The sequence below is a fragment of the Pyrus communis genome, chromosome 6 (genome assembly GCF_963583255.1).
Source record: "Pyrus communis chromosome 6, drPyrComm1.1, whole genome shotgun sequence".
In the NCBI taxonomy this organism is placed as follows: domain Eukaryota; kingdom Viridiplantae; phylum Streptophyta; class Magnoliopsida; order Rosales; family Rosaceae; genus Pyrus; species Pyrus communis.
Genome location: NC_084808.1, coordinates 14,132,954 through 14,148,025, shown reverse-complemented (window position 1 = coordinate 14,148,025; position 15,072 = coordinate 14,132,954). Strand labels below are relative to the sequence as shown.

Genomic DNA, 15,072 nt, shown 5'->3' with positions numbered 1-15,072 from the left:
TGTATTCAACCAAATTCCTTATAAGATAAATACCAGATTCCACTGTATGCAATGAAATGTCAAATGTACTGTGAAACTATATTTGGAATATATGCTATGTACAATGGCGTGTGAAATAAAACTTGTAGGAACGCCGGCATCCAAGTCAGGCGTATACAAAATTGGCTCTGCCTGAAATTTGATCCCTGATCTTACCCTCAACCGATATTATTCTCGATCCTAAGGCGTGCAAGAGCCGGCGCAAAGAATGTCGTAGTGCCTGATCTAAGCTGCAGGAAAATAATCAAGGTCTTGCTCCAGGCTTAAGACTTTTGGTTTACATTCTCTATTCACCAAAACATCTTTGTCCATGTACCCAAAAATGGGAAAACAGCAATCAACAATCTTAACAGCAGCGGCGTGTCGCTATTTCTTTCTCTCCGACTCAACTTACCCTTCCCCATCGGCTTTCTTCGACATTGCCTCCGTGCAGATTCCATTCTTTCAAGATCATCCCATCCACCTAAACTTGATGCCTCCCGACCACTATCATCAGCTGAAGCATCATTTCCGACTACCCAAGATTGATAACCCATACTTCTGTCACTAGTTTCCTGGTCTTCAACATATCTTTCTTTGTCACCTGTTTTAGCATTACCAAAACTGCTGGCAAAAGGTTTCCTTCTCCTCCTTGTCGTGGACTTGCGTTTCGGCCTACTCCATGTCCGTTCCCACAACTTCTCAAATAACAGTGAAAATGCTGACTGACCAAGGGGGAGTGCTAACGCCATGATGAAAGCTTTCGGACCTGTGGACAGCAGCAAAGATGCAATAATAGCTGGAAATGCCCATCCATAGGATTTGAACACCTGCACCAACAAAAGAAAATACACCTATGACAAATTCTGCAATAGAAACCAACCAGCACAACCATAATATGAAAAATTAGATCCAACGTTTGTATCTCGACCTTGGCATTACGATGTTCAAATTTGATTCTTTTTTTTTTTTTTTTTTTTCTGATGAATCACTTTTGTCAAAATGCTTATGTATTCAGGTATCTGATGATATCAGATATCTGATTCAACAAATACATCATGTGAAAAACAGATGTGAAGTAAGGAATGAGGCAGAACATGTATATTTATAAACCTAAGCTTGGGATGTCCCTCAATCAGGCGACAGAAAATATTCATCTTCAGAGCACGAATTCTAACAATAATATGTCTTAAAAATATGCACTAGGCACAAGTTATTCAAGTAGTTTGCCCATTCTTGATTTGCAATCAAGTTACCGTATCAATCAGCCAACCCATAATACCGCTAATCAAAGATATTCATTAACAGATAGAGCTGATTACTACAGCTGTTCAGTGCTAAGAGAACACATTGCGTGTTTTTTTTACTTTACACATTGATGATATGCTAACTCAAACTAAGGCACTCCAAACATTGTCTCCTACCTTCACGCATCTTCCCTTAGTTGAGATAATGCTCCATCATGCCGCCTTTCATTGGTTGCTTTACCAGTGGAGTGCCTTCAACCACATTGTGTTTAGCATCAGCTCTCTTCCAGTTTTATTTATTAAACTCATGAAACACACCGACCTTAAAACTCCAAAGGAGGCTTACATATTTACAGAAATATACTACATGAGCCTAATCAGTAAGCTAACAGAATAAGCGGGGAGGGATTTTTGAAAACAGAAAAAAGAAAGAAAGAAGGAAAGGAAGGAATACTCTATTAGGTTGTTTCAAATAGAAGTTCCGACCTATGATTAAATTTGGTCAGTAATTTTGTTACTGCATAATGCTATGTAAGTTGTCAAAATGTCAGTTGCGGAACTTTGCAAATAATAAAAGGCAGCGAGAACAGGATAGCTTAACTAACATAACAGTAAACTCTTGACAGTGAAAGAGCACAAGTGATGATAACGGACTTCATCACTTTCCAATTCTTGATTCATTACCGCTGTAAGATTAAGACGATAACTTGATCTCAAAGCAAATTACATTATTAAATGGCATCGGTTAACTTGTAAACTCTTGATACAACACAATCAAAGACGCCAATTGTACCGAAAGATAGCAAAACAACAGACATTCAATATCTATTTCGTTGTCTTCTCGAATGCAAGCGAAGCCATCTATCAAAACAAAACCTAGCTATAAATATCGACAGTTTAGATTAGACTAATTAGAATATCGCTCGAATAAAATGTAAGCTCTCCAAAATTGAAGCATTCCCAAATCCAAACTTGATAAAAATAACCAAAAATGAAGTGAAAGTTAGTACCTTCAATATCCAGAAACTATCAATGGCATCCTCCAAGATTCCACCGGAGCTTTCCTCCTCCATCTCCGACGACTCGTCCGACCACCACCTTCTTTTATTCTTCCCTTTACTTCTACTGTACTCGTAATCTTCTTCTTCTTCTTCTTCTTCGTCATCGCCGGCGTCTTCTTCTCTGAAATTAAAACCGAATCTTTGGGAACGAATGGTTTCGGCATTGGAGTCCCAGCGACGGTAGCTAGGAGCGTAGGAGCGACTCAAGTGGGAATTAGGAAGTGGATTTTGAAAGATGAAGTGGAAGGAATATCTGGGCCGCCATGGATGAGGCTGTGCAGTGAGAGGGAGGACACCGCTCTCCATGTGCAGTGCGATCTTCCATCTGCCACGTTCTCGTTATCTATTCTCCGCTTAAAACTCTCCGACTTTATTACAATTTCCAAAAGTTTTTGGGCCCAATTTGATATTTAGGCCCAGTTCGTTGATGACCCAAAAGAGGCTACGAGTCGGCCCAGTGATGATATACTGTGTACATGGTCGAGTCCAAACCGGACCGCGTCAACTACTAATTTCTACGAAAGCTGAAGTAAAAAACGACATGTCGTCGATAAAACCAAAAGGCGAGCACGCCTGAAGGGATAGAGTGCCAAGACGTGGGGCGCTCAATAGCAATACCTTCCGCGAGACAGAAACAATTCGGAGTGATGAGGCCGACGGCGATGGACTTCTTCAGCGACATGGACGATCAGGGCTCCACCATGGCCATGGACGTCGACGACGTCGACACACTCGAGGCGTTCGGCGAGGGCGTCATGAGCGAGAGCAAGCTGGCCGACTCCGATTTCTTCAACTCCTTCCAGGACGATTTCGATGACACCGACATCAACTGAACCTGCAAGCCAGGTCGTCTTCTCCGTCGTAGCCATGTAATGGTTTGATCTGATTTGCTCTGTTTTCTATGGTTTGGAATTTGAGGATTTAGGGTTTAGAATTTGATTGGGCGCAGAGGGGATTTGCAATATTAATGGTTGGATGGTTATTTTGAAAAATTGGAAATTTATAGATATGGATTTTAGTATGTGTTTTTGCAACCTGTGATTGTTCTGTGGAATGATTGATGGGTTTTCTTGTATTGTTAATCTCTGTGTGATTTGCCGATAAATCAGTCCATACCCGATAGTAATCGGTTGATTATGTCTGTTGATATGAATGATCTGTTTAGAGTTTGTTAGTTTTCTTTCCGTTATTGGGGCTTTTGCATATGGTGTATGCTGTTTAGTATTCACCATTTTTTTGGTTGTTTGGAATTGTGAGGAATAGGAAAAGAGTAGGAGTTGTGTAGGTTTCCGTTGATTTGATGGGAACGATTCAGTGATACGTAGCATTTGGAATGTTATGTTTCCATGTTAATTCTTGCTTTGTATGAAGAAGTCATGTGGAATTATGGTATTACTTTGCAGCGGTGTTAAATGTACGTTTTGTCTATGGTGACTGGGTGCCATCCGTTCAATCTCTTGCATATATGCATTTGATCCGGGTAGGTCTGTTTCGGTATATTCATGGGGTTCTGCCGTTGTCTAATTGTCACTCCTCGTGCTCTTTTTCTAGGTTATTGCCCCATGTCTAATTCTAGGTGCTTATGATTTGAGGTTGAAACCAGTTAGCATCTTGGTTATCATTTTTGCATTTTTGAAGCGTATCTAGCTGGAACCTTGAGATGAGGAGTTAGAGTGAAGGTGCTTGAGTTACGATGTGGTCTGGGGTAGAGACCATACAATGTAGGTGCTTGCGTTATGGTGTGTTCTGGGGTAAAAGACCGTAGAGTGGAGGTGCTTGGGTTACAGTGTGGTCTGGGTAAAGACCGTAGAGTGGAGAGGCTTGAATTACGGTGGTTTGGAATACAGTGTAGGTGCTTGAGTTAGGGTGGGGGTTTGGAGTATAGCGTAGGTGCTTGAGTTAGGGTGGTCTCTGTTATAACCGGCAAGAATCGAACCCAAGACGTGCCATGTGGAATACAAGCCTGTAATTCGTCCCTAACCATTGGAAGTTTGGCCACCCCATGGTGGTTACATAGAGTTGGTTTTTCACTCACGGTATTAATCCTGGTGTAGCCTTACCTCCCGCTACGAATGAACCCCATGATTACGAAACTAACTGTAGTTAATAATCCATGCATATAATTTTTGCTAGAGTCCCTTATGTCCTACTTTCTGATTTTTATTTGTATTTATCCATCATGTGTTGATTGAAGTCTAATCTTGTATGTCTAAAGAGTTTTGAATGGAAAAAAAAAAATCCATTCGTGTAATTATGTTTTATGAAAACAATTCATAATTGAATGGCACTTGTTTTACACAATTTTTTTTGGTCGAAAGTTTATGCGTATAATTATGATTTATGGAAAAGGTTTATGTTTTGCCTTATGTGGATGACGAGTTTGCTATCAAATTATTATGGCTAATAGATTGTGATGTTTAGCTTAATAGCACACCCTTTAGTGTAAATATGTTGTCATACTAAAAAAAAATTATAATTAAGAGGGGTGTAGTCAAATTAGGATTTGATAGGATTTTAATAGACTTTAAAATCTGGATATAGTCGATTAGAGTTTTAAAAGAGGATTTAAAATATTCTGAAATCATGATGCAGTCAAATTAGGATTTAAGAGGATTTTGAAGAATACACCCAAATCCAAGGATAGTCGATTAAGAGTTTAAAGAATACATTCAAATCTAGGTATAGTGAGAATGTCGAAGATTTATTAGGATTTTAGGGGGTGTAGTCAATTTGGATTTCACGGGATTTTAATAGATTTTTTTAAGTGACAGATTTTAAAAGATTCTCAATTCTATATGGATTTCGACAGATTTATATGGATTTCTATTATAGATTTGTATGGATTTCTTTGGTGGATTTCTTAGGATTAAGAAACTGACAATGGTGGAGATTAAGAAAATTCATCATCTGGTTTAATAGAAAACTCATCCGATATACACTCATTGCGAAGAAAATTGTGCGCTGCTGCACAAGCTTATACTACCTCCGCTTGTGTTGCATATGAAAATGGAGGTGCAATCGTTAAAATCGGGAATTGTGATTTTAAAATACCAAATATCCTCTCGACAATATTTCTTAAAGAAACATGACAAAGATTGAACAACTCTTTTTCGTTTCTAGGCTTATGACCCGAACCACTATACTCTTGGAAATGATATTGGGTTCCTCGATAAAGAGCTAAGAATTGACATCTATTTGGAAATCCACAATCTACTATGAAAAATTTACTTGATAATATATATTTTGATATGCAACTCAATGAATTAATGAGAAATTAAATAATAATAAAAATGATAAATCTATAGATTAATTGTGGTGTGTGTATAGATTTATCATCATTATTATTATTTAATTTCTCATTAACCCATTGAGTTGCATATTAAAATATATATTATCACGTAAATTTTTCATAGTAGATTGTGGATTTCCAAATAGACGCCGATTCTTAGCTCCTTATCGAGGAATCCGATATCATCTCCAAGAGTATAGTGGTTCGGGTCATGAGCCTAGAAACGAAAAAGAGTTGTTCAATCTTCGTCATGCTTCTTTAAGAAATGTCATTGAGAGGATATTTGGTATTTTAAAATCACGATTCTTGATTTTAAGGATTGCACCTCCATTTTCATATGCAACACAGGTAGAGGTAGTATTAGCTTGTGCAGCAGTGCACAATTTTCTTTGCAAGGAGTGTAGATTGGATGAGTTTTCTGTTAAACCAGATGATGAATTTTCTTCATCTCCACCATTGACAGTTTCTGAAGGGGATCTTGATCAAGATTTTCAAACACAAGAACAACAGAATGTTGCTAGATATAATATAGCTTTGGACATGTGGGGAGATGTCCATAATGATAACAATGTGAATGGAGGATAATGAGTCACAAATAATTCTAGTGTGGTAATGATGAATTTCTGATGATGTTCTTGTAATGTTAGGTTTTGTGGCTACGTTCGAGAAAGCAAAGATAAAAAGAAGAAAATATTACTTTTAATGATGAATTTCTGATTAATATAAGGTTTTATGGATGTGTTTGAAACTTGGAATTTGAAATTTCATCTGATTGCTTAGCTACTACGATTACATTATTATTTTGTGTATTTGAGTTCATGATTGTGCTTGCTAACACTTCAAATTTATTGTTAATGGATCTCCTTTCATTCAAAACATTTATGTTTCTTGTGCATTATTTAATTTTATGTTATAAAATTCAACTAAGAAATCCACGAAAGAAATCCATACAAATCTATAATAGAAATTCATATAAATCTGTTGAAATCCATATAAAATTGAAAATATTTTAAAATTCTTTAAAATCAGTTACTAAAAAAAATATCTATTAAAATCTAGTGAAATCCAAATTGACTACACCCCCTAAATCAACCAAGGTTAGAGTTTTAATTACGTTGTACAATTTTAAAGGGAATATTTAAACGATTAAAACTTACGATGTAACCTTTGCAACATCATTCGAGTCTTTTATTATTAAATTTGGCATCATTTAACAAGTATTTGCCGGCTTCCAACGTAGAAAATATATAAAATGCGCACGCGGAACAGCTGGAAAATTTAATTAATGAAGAAAAAATTGGGCAACCATAAAATATTCAAATTGAGCTATTAAATTCTTCAAGATTATCATAAGTTAACCATAGGGGCCCTTTTATTTATAAAAATAAACCATAATTCGAGATTATCATAGCATAACCGCTAGTTTCAAGATATTAGCCTATAAAACAATGAATTTGTGCAAATGCAAAGACATAAGCATGCACCGATTCACACAATCTGAGTTGGTAAAATGACTTCCAGGAACAACGTCCCTCATGTTGTTTGCCTTCCTTTCCCGGTTCAAAGCCACATAAAGGGAATGCGTCAATTGGCACAACTCCTTCACCATAGAGGTGTTCACGTAACCTTTGTCAACACGGAGTTCAATCACAAACGTTTTCTCAAATCTTTAGGACCCAACTCCCTCGATGGCGTGCCTGGTTTCCGATTCGAAACCATACCGGATGGGCTCCAAAACTCAGATGAAGACACCCAACAAGACATCATGTTGCTTACTGAGGCCATCCGAAAGAATTTCTTGGCTCCTTTTCGCAACCTCCTTGCTAAACTTAACCACGCGGCTGGCGATGCTCCTGTGACTCACATCGTTGCAGACGGTTGGATGTCGGCGTTCCCCATGGAGGCAGCAGAAGAAATTGGTATCCCCGTAGTACTCTTCTTTACTATTTCTGCATGCAGCTTAATGGGCTATATACAGTTTCCAGCTTTGGTTGAAAAAGGACTTGTCCCACTCAAAGGTGAATATTACTACTTAACACTCCTACGAATGTCAATTATTTCGAATTGATGTATTTATGGCCTATTTGGAGTGCTTTCGAAATGGATAAAAGTAATTTTTGACAATCAAAAGTATTTGAGAGGTTATAATTATGTTTGACAAAAATATTTAAAAGCGTTTTTTAGAGAAGCACAGAAAAGACTTTGACTTTAAAAAAGAAAAAGAAATTATACATGTAATAAGAACCTCTCCAAAAACACTTATGTGTTCTCTAAGCCATCCCAACAATTTATTTGAATCACTGAAATTCAGTTTAGTTGAAAATAAATAGAGACGAAAAAAATAAAATATATAATTGTGAACATTATTTTATTAACGGAAAACAAATAAACTATATTGCCGGAAGTGCTACAAATTTAGGGTTACATCTTGATTGACTTATTTTCAATTAAATAACAAAACATCCTATTTATAATAAACTAACTCAAATTTCTCCCAACAAGTTTAACGTTTCTTAAAAACTTAAAGGGTTGTTCAATATCCTTCTTGGATTCAATTTTTGTTTTCAAAATTGATGAATGTATCTAAATTACTTAATACTCTTTAGTTTCAAAAGCAAAAAATTAGAGCCAATAAAGATACCAAACGAAACATAAGAAGTATATATGAATTTTTTTTTCTTTCAATACTTGGATTAATTCCGTACTGTTTCAAAACAGATGACGTTTTTTTCACTTCGATATTGTAGATGCGAGTTGCTTAACAAATGGCTTTCTGGACAAGGTGATTGATTGGATTCCAGGAATGAAGGGTATTCGCTTATGGGATCTCCCAAAAGACATGAGAATCACAAATCCCAATGATAAATATTGGAAATACTGCTTGGAAGCAATTCAAAGATTTGTCAAAGGTTCAGCAGTTGTTGTTCATAGTTTTGATGCATTAGAGAAAGATGTGTTGGATGCTCTTTCGTCCTTGCTTCCAGTTGTTTATGCGATTGGTCCTCTCCAATTGCTTCTCAACCAGATGCCGGAGCATCCTCTGCATACTACCGGATACGGTCTATGGAAAGAAGAAACCGAGTGCTTCAAATGGCTAAATTCGAAGTCCCTAAATTCGGTTGTTTATGTGAATTTTGGCAGTTTAGCGTTCGTAACACCGGAACAGCTTGTCGAGTTTGGTTGGGGACTAGCAAACAGCAAGCTTCCCTTCATTTGGGTAATCAGACCTGATCTTGTTGTTGGTGAATCTGTGATTTTGCCACCGGAGTTGGTCGCAGAGACTAAGGAAAGAGGTCTAATAGCAAGTTGGTGCCCTCAAGAACAAGTCCTTGAGCACCCATCAGTTGGAGGTTTTTTAACACACAGCGGTTGGAATTCGACCGTTGAGAGTCTATGCGCAGGTGTGCCTATGCTGTGTTGGCCATGATCTAATGACCAGCCAACAAACTGTTGCTATGCGTGCAAGGAGTGGGGGGTTGGCATGGAGATTAGTAATGATGTGAAGAGAGATGAAGTAGAGAAGCTTGTTAAAGAGTTAATGGAAGGAGAGAAAGGTAAGAAGATGAAAAATAAGGTCATGGAGTGGAAGAAACTCGCAGAAGCCGCCGCTAGTCCACATGGTTCTTCATCTGCAAACTTACACAATTTTGTGAATCAAGTGCTATCAAGAAAAACTTCAACAATTTCAAGGGAATTGAATCAAAATTTTATATGAAATCTCAACAAATCAATTAAATTCCACAAAATTTCATGAATTTATAAATCTATTAAAATTTCTCAAATTCTCAATTAAATACACCCTCCTAAAACTTTGACAACCTCATGAAACTTTGTGGTGGTAATTTTCAATTGCTACATATCTTATCTTCATATGATCAATGGATATAAATCAACATTTGTCACATTCCAAGAGGGCCACGTGGAAACATTTTGTTTCAAAAACTGATTACCTCTTGACTTGAGATTCGTATAAACTTCAACGTTACTATTTTTGTCTAGCTATTTCAAAAATAAATGTTCTCTTATTTACCGAGTAATTAAAGATGCCTAGTCATTCAATTTTGAATTTGATTTAAAGATAGAGAATAATTAAAAAGTGTAGTTTAAGTTGTTGTTTTCAAGTTGTCACATTTGTAGTCTTTGTAGCAAATCCGTATTGACATCTTTCATTTCTCGTGATCGTTTAAATATTTTACCATTATTGTTCATTGTACAAATTTCTTTCCTGATTAATAAATTGGCCATTAAAAATAGATATATTAACACGATCATGCACTTAATAATGAAAATCTTTGTATTGGTTCTTGTAAAAAGAGAGAAAAAAATTGCTTGTCATCTTTGTATGGTGCGGTGTAGTGGTAAGAGAAATTTTACTTCATAAATTGCTTCAAGAACTTACTAAGGTCTCGTTTGGCAGATCGTATAAGGGATCAAATAGGATTAATAATACAAACCAGGCCGTTTGGTGTCCTCTCGTATTAAATAGTCACCAGATTAATTTAAGAGCATTTCCAAAAGAGATGTCAAAATTGCCACGTAGGCATACAACAGTAAAAAATGGCAGCAAACTCTTTCCAATGAGCCTTCAATTTCTTAGGTGGCGCTGAGTCATTTGAAGACAAAGTCTTTTGCTATCAAATTTGACAGCAAATGTCAAATTTATTAATTGGTATTTTAATAGATTAATATAATATATAATAATTGTTGTTATGTTTTTGAAATATTTGATTGGTTGCCTTAATCATTGGACTCCACAAAAAGATAAAAATTTTATTAATTGACATTATTATTTAACATATCGGGTGGAGCAAAATATTATACAAAATGTCAAATTGCCACATAAGCTATCAACTATCATTTTGATGTTTAAAATTTGATATCTCCTTTGGACATGCTCTGATCAGTCTGCTTGTTTTGTTAATAAACCCTTCCAAAATGAGTGGATTATTAGTCTAGTTTCCTTTCCTTTCTCTCACACTTCATTCTCCACGACACCTCCTCACACCGTTGTCCCCCTCGCCGTCGTCGTTCTCGCCGTCATCCCTCTTGCCGTCGTCATTCTCCCCGTCGTCTCCTATAGCCATCGTCGTTCTTCATGTCTCCTCCTCTCGCCAACATCGATCTGCCCATCGCCTTTTCTTGCCGTCACTACTCTCCTCGTCGCTGCTCTCCTTGTCGCGCCAAGCATTGTACAAAGAGAGTTTCATTCTCATTCACAACAGTCGAATTCGAATTGGGTTTTTTTGATCTGGTCTGGGTTTATTTTGGAATCGTGGCTGAGAATTTGAATTGGGTTCTCCCCATCGAATTTGAATTGGATAATTTTGTTGGACCTTCTTTCTGACGAATTGATCTCTGCTGGTCATGATATTAGTGAAGGTGGGCTACTGGTCTATACCCTTGAAATGGCATTTTCTGGGAATTGTGGCATTAATTTGGACTTGACTTCACATTGGAAGAGCCTATTCCAAACGTTTTTTGCTGAAGAACTTGGTCTGGTTATTGAGGTAAGCTGGAATAACTTAGATTTGGTGTTGGCAAAACTGCGCAGTAACAATATTTTAGCTGAGATTATTGGTCAAGTTAGTGCCATACCCTCAGTGGAGTTAAAGGTGATATGGATTTATTCTGGAATCTTGGTTGAGAATGATGATAGAACTTGGAAATTAGGAAAAATTTCATCTGTGCAATTTAAAAAAAAAAAAAAAAAAAAGATTTTGCTTAATTTGGGGCTTTTTAATTTGCTTTTTATTTTGAAGTTTAGGATTTGAAAAGTATTTGGGTTTTTAGATAATTACATTGAATTCTTATTCGATACCGTATGAATAATACAGTTATTAGTCTAATACTGCACCAAACGTCCGACTAATTTAGTCAGTACCATCCGATGACTATTTATTCTATCCGACAGAAATAGACAGTACTGTCCGAGCTACCAAACGAGACCATACAACCATATGCATTTAAATTTAAAATACGAATTTAAGCTTATAAATAATGTGTGCCAGAATATTTGGATTATTGTAAACAATGAATTTCAAACTTTTATTATAAGTTGGCTCATAGATCATACAATGCAACATGATTTTGCACCGATCGTGTTATTTCTTTTTATTTGAAAAGCCTCTAGATCACATTTTGTGACGTTCTTATCAAAAATTTATTATTTGATTATTAATAAATCGCTATCGTTTTGCATCAAAAAATAGATGGGTAGTCCAACGGATGAGAGACCTTGCTTTGATTTCTTGCATCACATATAGTTAGGCGTAAATCCAAGGGCAGGGGATCAGAGATTGCTTAAACAATAATAATAATAGGTCATTTTATATCGGATTTTTATCACAAATGGTTCTTGCAATTGGTCTAACTCATCATGTTGGTCCCTCAATTTGAAAATCAATTAATGTCGTTTCTGAAACTAATTACTGCAAAACAATTTGGTCCTCGCCGTTTAATTCCGTCAAGTTTTCTGTTGATTTGCTGACAGAGCGTACAAGTAGAGCCCACATGTCCAATTAAGTAGTGCCATGTGGAAAAATCATATAAAACCATAAAAAAATGAATTTAAAAACCCGTAAACATTTTGAATATCTAAAACTGAAAAAGAAAAAGAAAAAAAAAAAAAAGAAAGAAGGAAGAAGCAGGCAGCATCATCGTCCACTCAAGTTCTCATCCAACTCTAAGCCAACCTGTTAGCCACAACCAGGCCAGGCCCAGGCCCAATGTGAGCAGGGTGACTGTTCAGGGCCCAAAAAAATTAGTAGCATCAAAATTATTAGGTTGATATATTTATATATGTTTTTATAAGAGTATAAATTTATAAAATTTGGTTTAGTGACAAAGAAATTTAACTAGAGCTGGTCGTTTTGTTGTTTAAAATGAATGAAGAGGTCTTAGGTACAAAACATCATGTATGCTTATTTATATTCCAATTTTTACAAAATTCTTTTCAAAACAGCATAAATTTATAAAATTTGGCTAAATGATCAAGAACTTTAATTAGAATCAATGGTTATTATTGTTTAAAATTAACGAGAGGTCCTAAGTTCGAAATGGTATGTGCATGTTTATTTTTTTCAATTTTTACAAATTTTTATTTGGTTGTTAATTTATTTACTAGCTAGTAGCTATGTGGGTTGCTATTTTTAAAATTATTGTTCCAATTCAAGTCTAATCTTCAGCAAAAAATAATGCGTAGACTAAATCTTTAGACCAAATTTGCAAATAATATTACGTGTCATCAAAAGGTTTAATTTAGTGTTCATTCATTACTTATACATATCCTTAAAGACTCAAAAGCATTAATATTTTTTCAGTCTTATATTGACAAGGTTAGTAAATAAGAAAAAACAATTCACGATTTATACAAAAACACTTTAAAAGTTCAGATGGAAACAAAACTCATATTCTATCTACTAGAAAGCCCGAAGTTTTTTAGTTTCATTTTCTTAATACAAAAAAATTAATTATTCCGTATTTCTAAATTATTGAGTTTGAAGTGTTTTTCTAAATATAATTTTATCAATGTTTTACGTGTGAAAACAAATATTTTTTTTATATGAAATGAGGGTACATTTTTTGATTTCGCCCGGGCCTCAAAAATCTTTGGACCGGCACTGACCACAACCCAGCCACCACTTCTGCCAGATCGCTAGCCAACAACCACTCATTCTTCCAAATCCCAACCACCAACCACCAACCACAACCCTTTTCTCCGACGGCGTCCGTTGATCTGTTGGGTCGACCATCCACCCATTCTCCCTCTGCACATCCTTCCCTCGACCATGCAGCAGCGTAGCCCGTGCCGTGATGCGACACGTCTTCTATCCGTCGATCTACTTACAACGCCGCTTGCAATTTCGTTTTCTTTCTGCAACAGCTACGTTGCTACTCTTGTACCCATCTTTCTTGCTTTCTCCGCCCTCTGACAACAGCACACACACTCTCAAACAGAGTTCTCGGAAGGGCTCTGCAACTATGTCGCCGGAACGATGAGCGAGAGACGCAGCTCGGACTGGTTTTTTTTTTTTTTTTTTTGTAAATTATTTTATTTGGCTAAATAATAAGATTGGTATCATTTAGGCGATCCCCAACCAAATAAGGGTCATAATGCTCGTTTTAGTCCTATAATCATCCAAGAAATTAATATTTTAATAAATAATACTAGACCATATTTTTTACCATCTCCGATCGAAGAGATCAGATGATCATAGGCCAAATATAATCCTGACAAAATTCACTGATAATATTCATCAGCTTTTGAAGGAGCAGGACAATGGAAATATTAACCTTCATTGATTATTTTCATCAACATATGTTGGTTGCGAATATGTGATTGGATTACACCTAATCCTGCTTAGGTTGAAACTTCTAACCTCATTAGTAATAAGCAATAACGGGAAATTTGTACTCTCAAATTGCTTCAGTATTATGGTTACAGTGTTTTCTTATAATAAAATGTTATTCTTTTTGTTATAGGTTCAATCTGCAACAAAAGTCCTTAGACAAGTCATACGGTCGGAACAGAAAGTCATACTTTCAAGGAAATTGAACTCTTTCTCTAAGAATTCAAGCAATAGAAAAGTTCTAACATGCAAGGCAAAATTACACCATAACATAAAAATCTGGCAACAAAAAGGAAAGTATTTCTTCGGTTCTTACCGAAGACGGTGTTGACGGGATTCATGGCGACCTGGTTCTTGGCCGCATCGCCGATCAGCCTCTCCGTGTCAGTAAACGCGACATAAGACGGCGTCGTCCAGTTGCCCTGATCTTTGGCGATGATCTTGACACGATCGTGTTGCCAAATACGGACGCACGAGTAAGTCGTTCTGAGATCGATCCCGATCGCTGGCCCCTCTCCCTTTCCGCCATTGCAACCGCAGGGATTCAACCAATCAAACAAGCAAAGAACCGCAGAGAAAAGTAAAGAGCTTCTGATTTGTGCGATAGGCTATTCGTAGTCATAGGTGTTGGATTAAGAGGAGAAGGAGAGAGGCTTACGGAGAGAGAAGAAGAAGAGTAGGCGGAGGGAGGGCGGAGTTGGTCGAGCAGAACACGCTGCCTGTTGATCGCTTTCTCCATTTTTGGTGCTGCGAGATGGTCAGACAAGCAAGCAAATGAGGGGGTGCGAGAGGAAGAGAGGTCGGCCTGGGGCTAGATGAGCCAGCCGGTTGGCCTGATTTCTTTGTTTTTTTGGCCCGGTGGAGCATACGAGTCATTTGGCCTAGTTCTCGGTTAAAGATGATTTTCGTGTCATTTCAGGCTATTTTTAGCCTTCTAACCCTTTGACCGGATCGGTTGGAGATGACCTTACATGACACTAAATCATTGGTTACATTGGCCACAAGTGTGGTACATCAGCAAACAAACAGAAAACTTAACGGAATTAAATGGTAGAGAACAAATTGATTTATGGTAGACAATTTCAGAGACGACATTGATTAATTTTCAA

The 15,072-nt window shown here is 36.7% G+C and overlaps 2 protein-coding genes and 1 pseudogene across 2 annotated transcripts; 2 read left to right on the top strand and 1 right to left on the bottom strand.

The window, feature by feature from the left end:
• Positions 1-7: 7 nt before the first annotated feature.
• On the bottom strand, positions 8-2,650 carry LOC137736652 (uncharacterized). The gene is made up of 2 exons (XM_068475886.1): positions 2,276-2,650; positions 8-848 (listed from the first exon to the last, which is right to left on the bottom strand). The coding sequence occupies exons 1-2, from the start codon at positions 2,630-2,632 to the stop codon at positions 330-332; spliced, it is 876 nt and encodes a 291-aa protein (XP_068331987.1). The 5' UTR covers positions 2,633-2,650; the 3' UTR covers positions 8-329.
• Positions 2,651-2,903: 253 nt separating this feature from the next.
• LOC137737678 (small acidic protein 1) lies at positions 2,904-3,347 on the top strand. Its single transcript, XM_068477221.1, has one exon. It carries the CDS (start codon positions 2,974-2,976, stop codon positions 3,157-3,159), a length of 186 nt encoding a protein of 61 aa, XP_068333322.1. The 5' UTR covers positions 2,904-2,973; the 3' UTR covers positions 3,160-3,347.
• Positions 3,348-7,122: 3,775 nt separating this feature from the next.
• On the top strand, positions 7,123-9,330 carry LOC137736087 (7-deoxyloganetin glucosyltransferase-like; annotated as a pseudogene).
• The last annotated feature ends 5,742 nt before the right edge of the window (positions 9,331-15,072 follow it).

What these genes read in the sequence shown, in the direction of transcription:
- LOC137736652 (XM_068475886.1), bottom strand. Translation starts at nt 2,632, where the DNA reads ATGGAGAGCGGTGTCCTCCCTCTCACTGCACAGCCTCATCCATGGCGG. An exon ending in ATAGTTTCTGGATATTGAAG is followed by an intron (nt 849 to 2,275) that starts GTACTAACTTTC and finishes TTGTTGGTGCAG; the next exon opens with GTGTTCAAATCCTATGGATG.
- LOC137737678 (XM_068477221.1), top strand. Translation starts at nt 2,974, where the DNA reads ATGAGGCCGACGGCGATGGACTTCTTCAGCGACATGGACGATCAGGGC.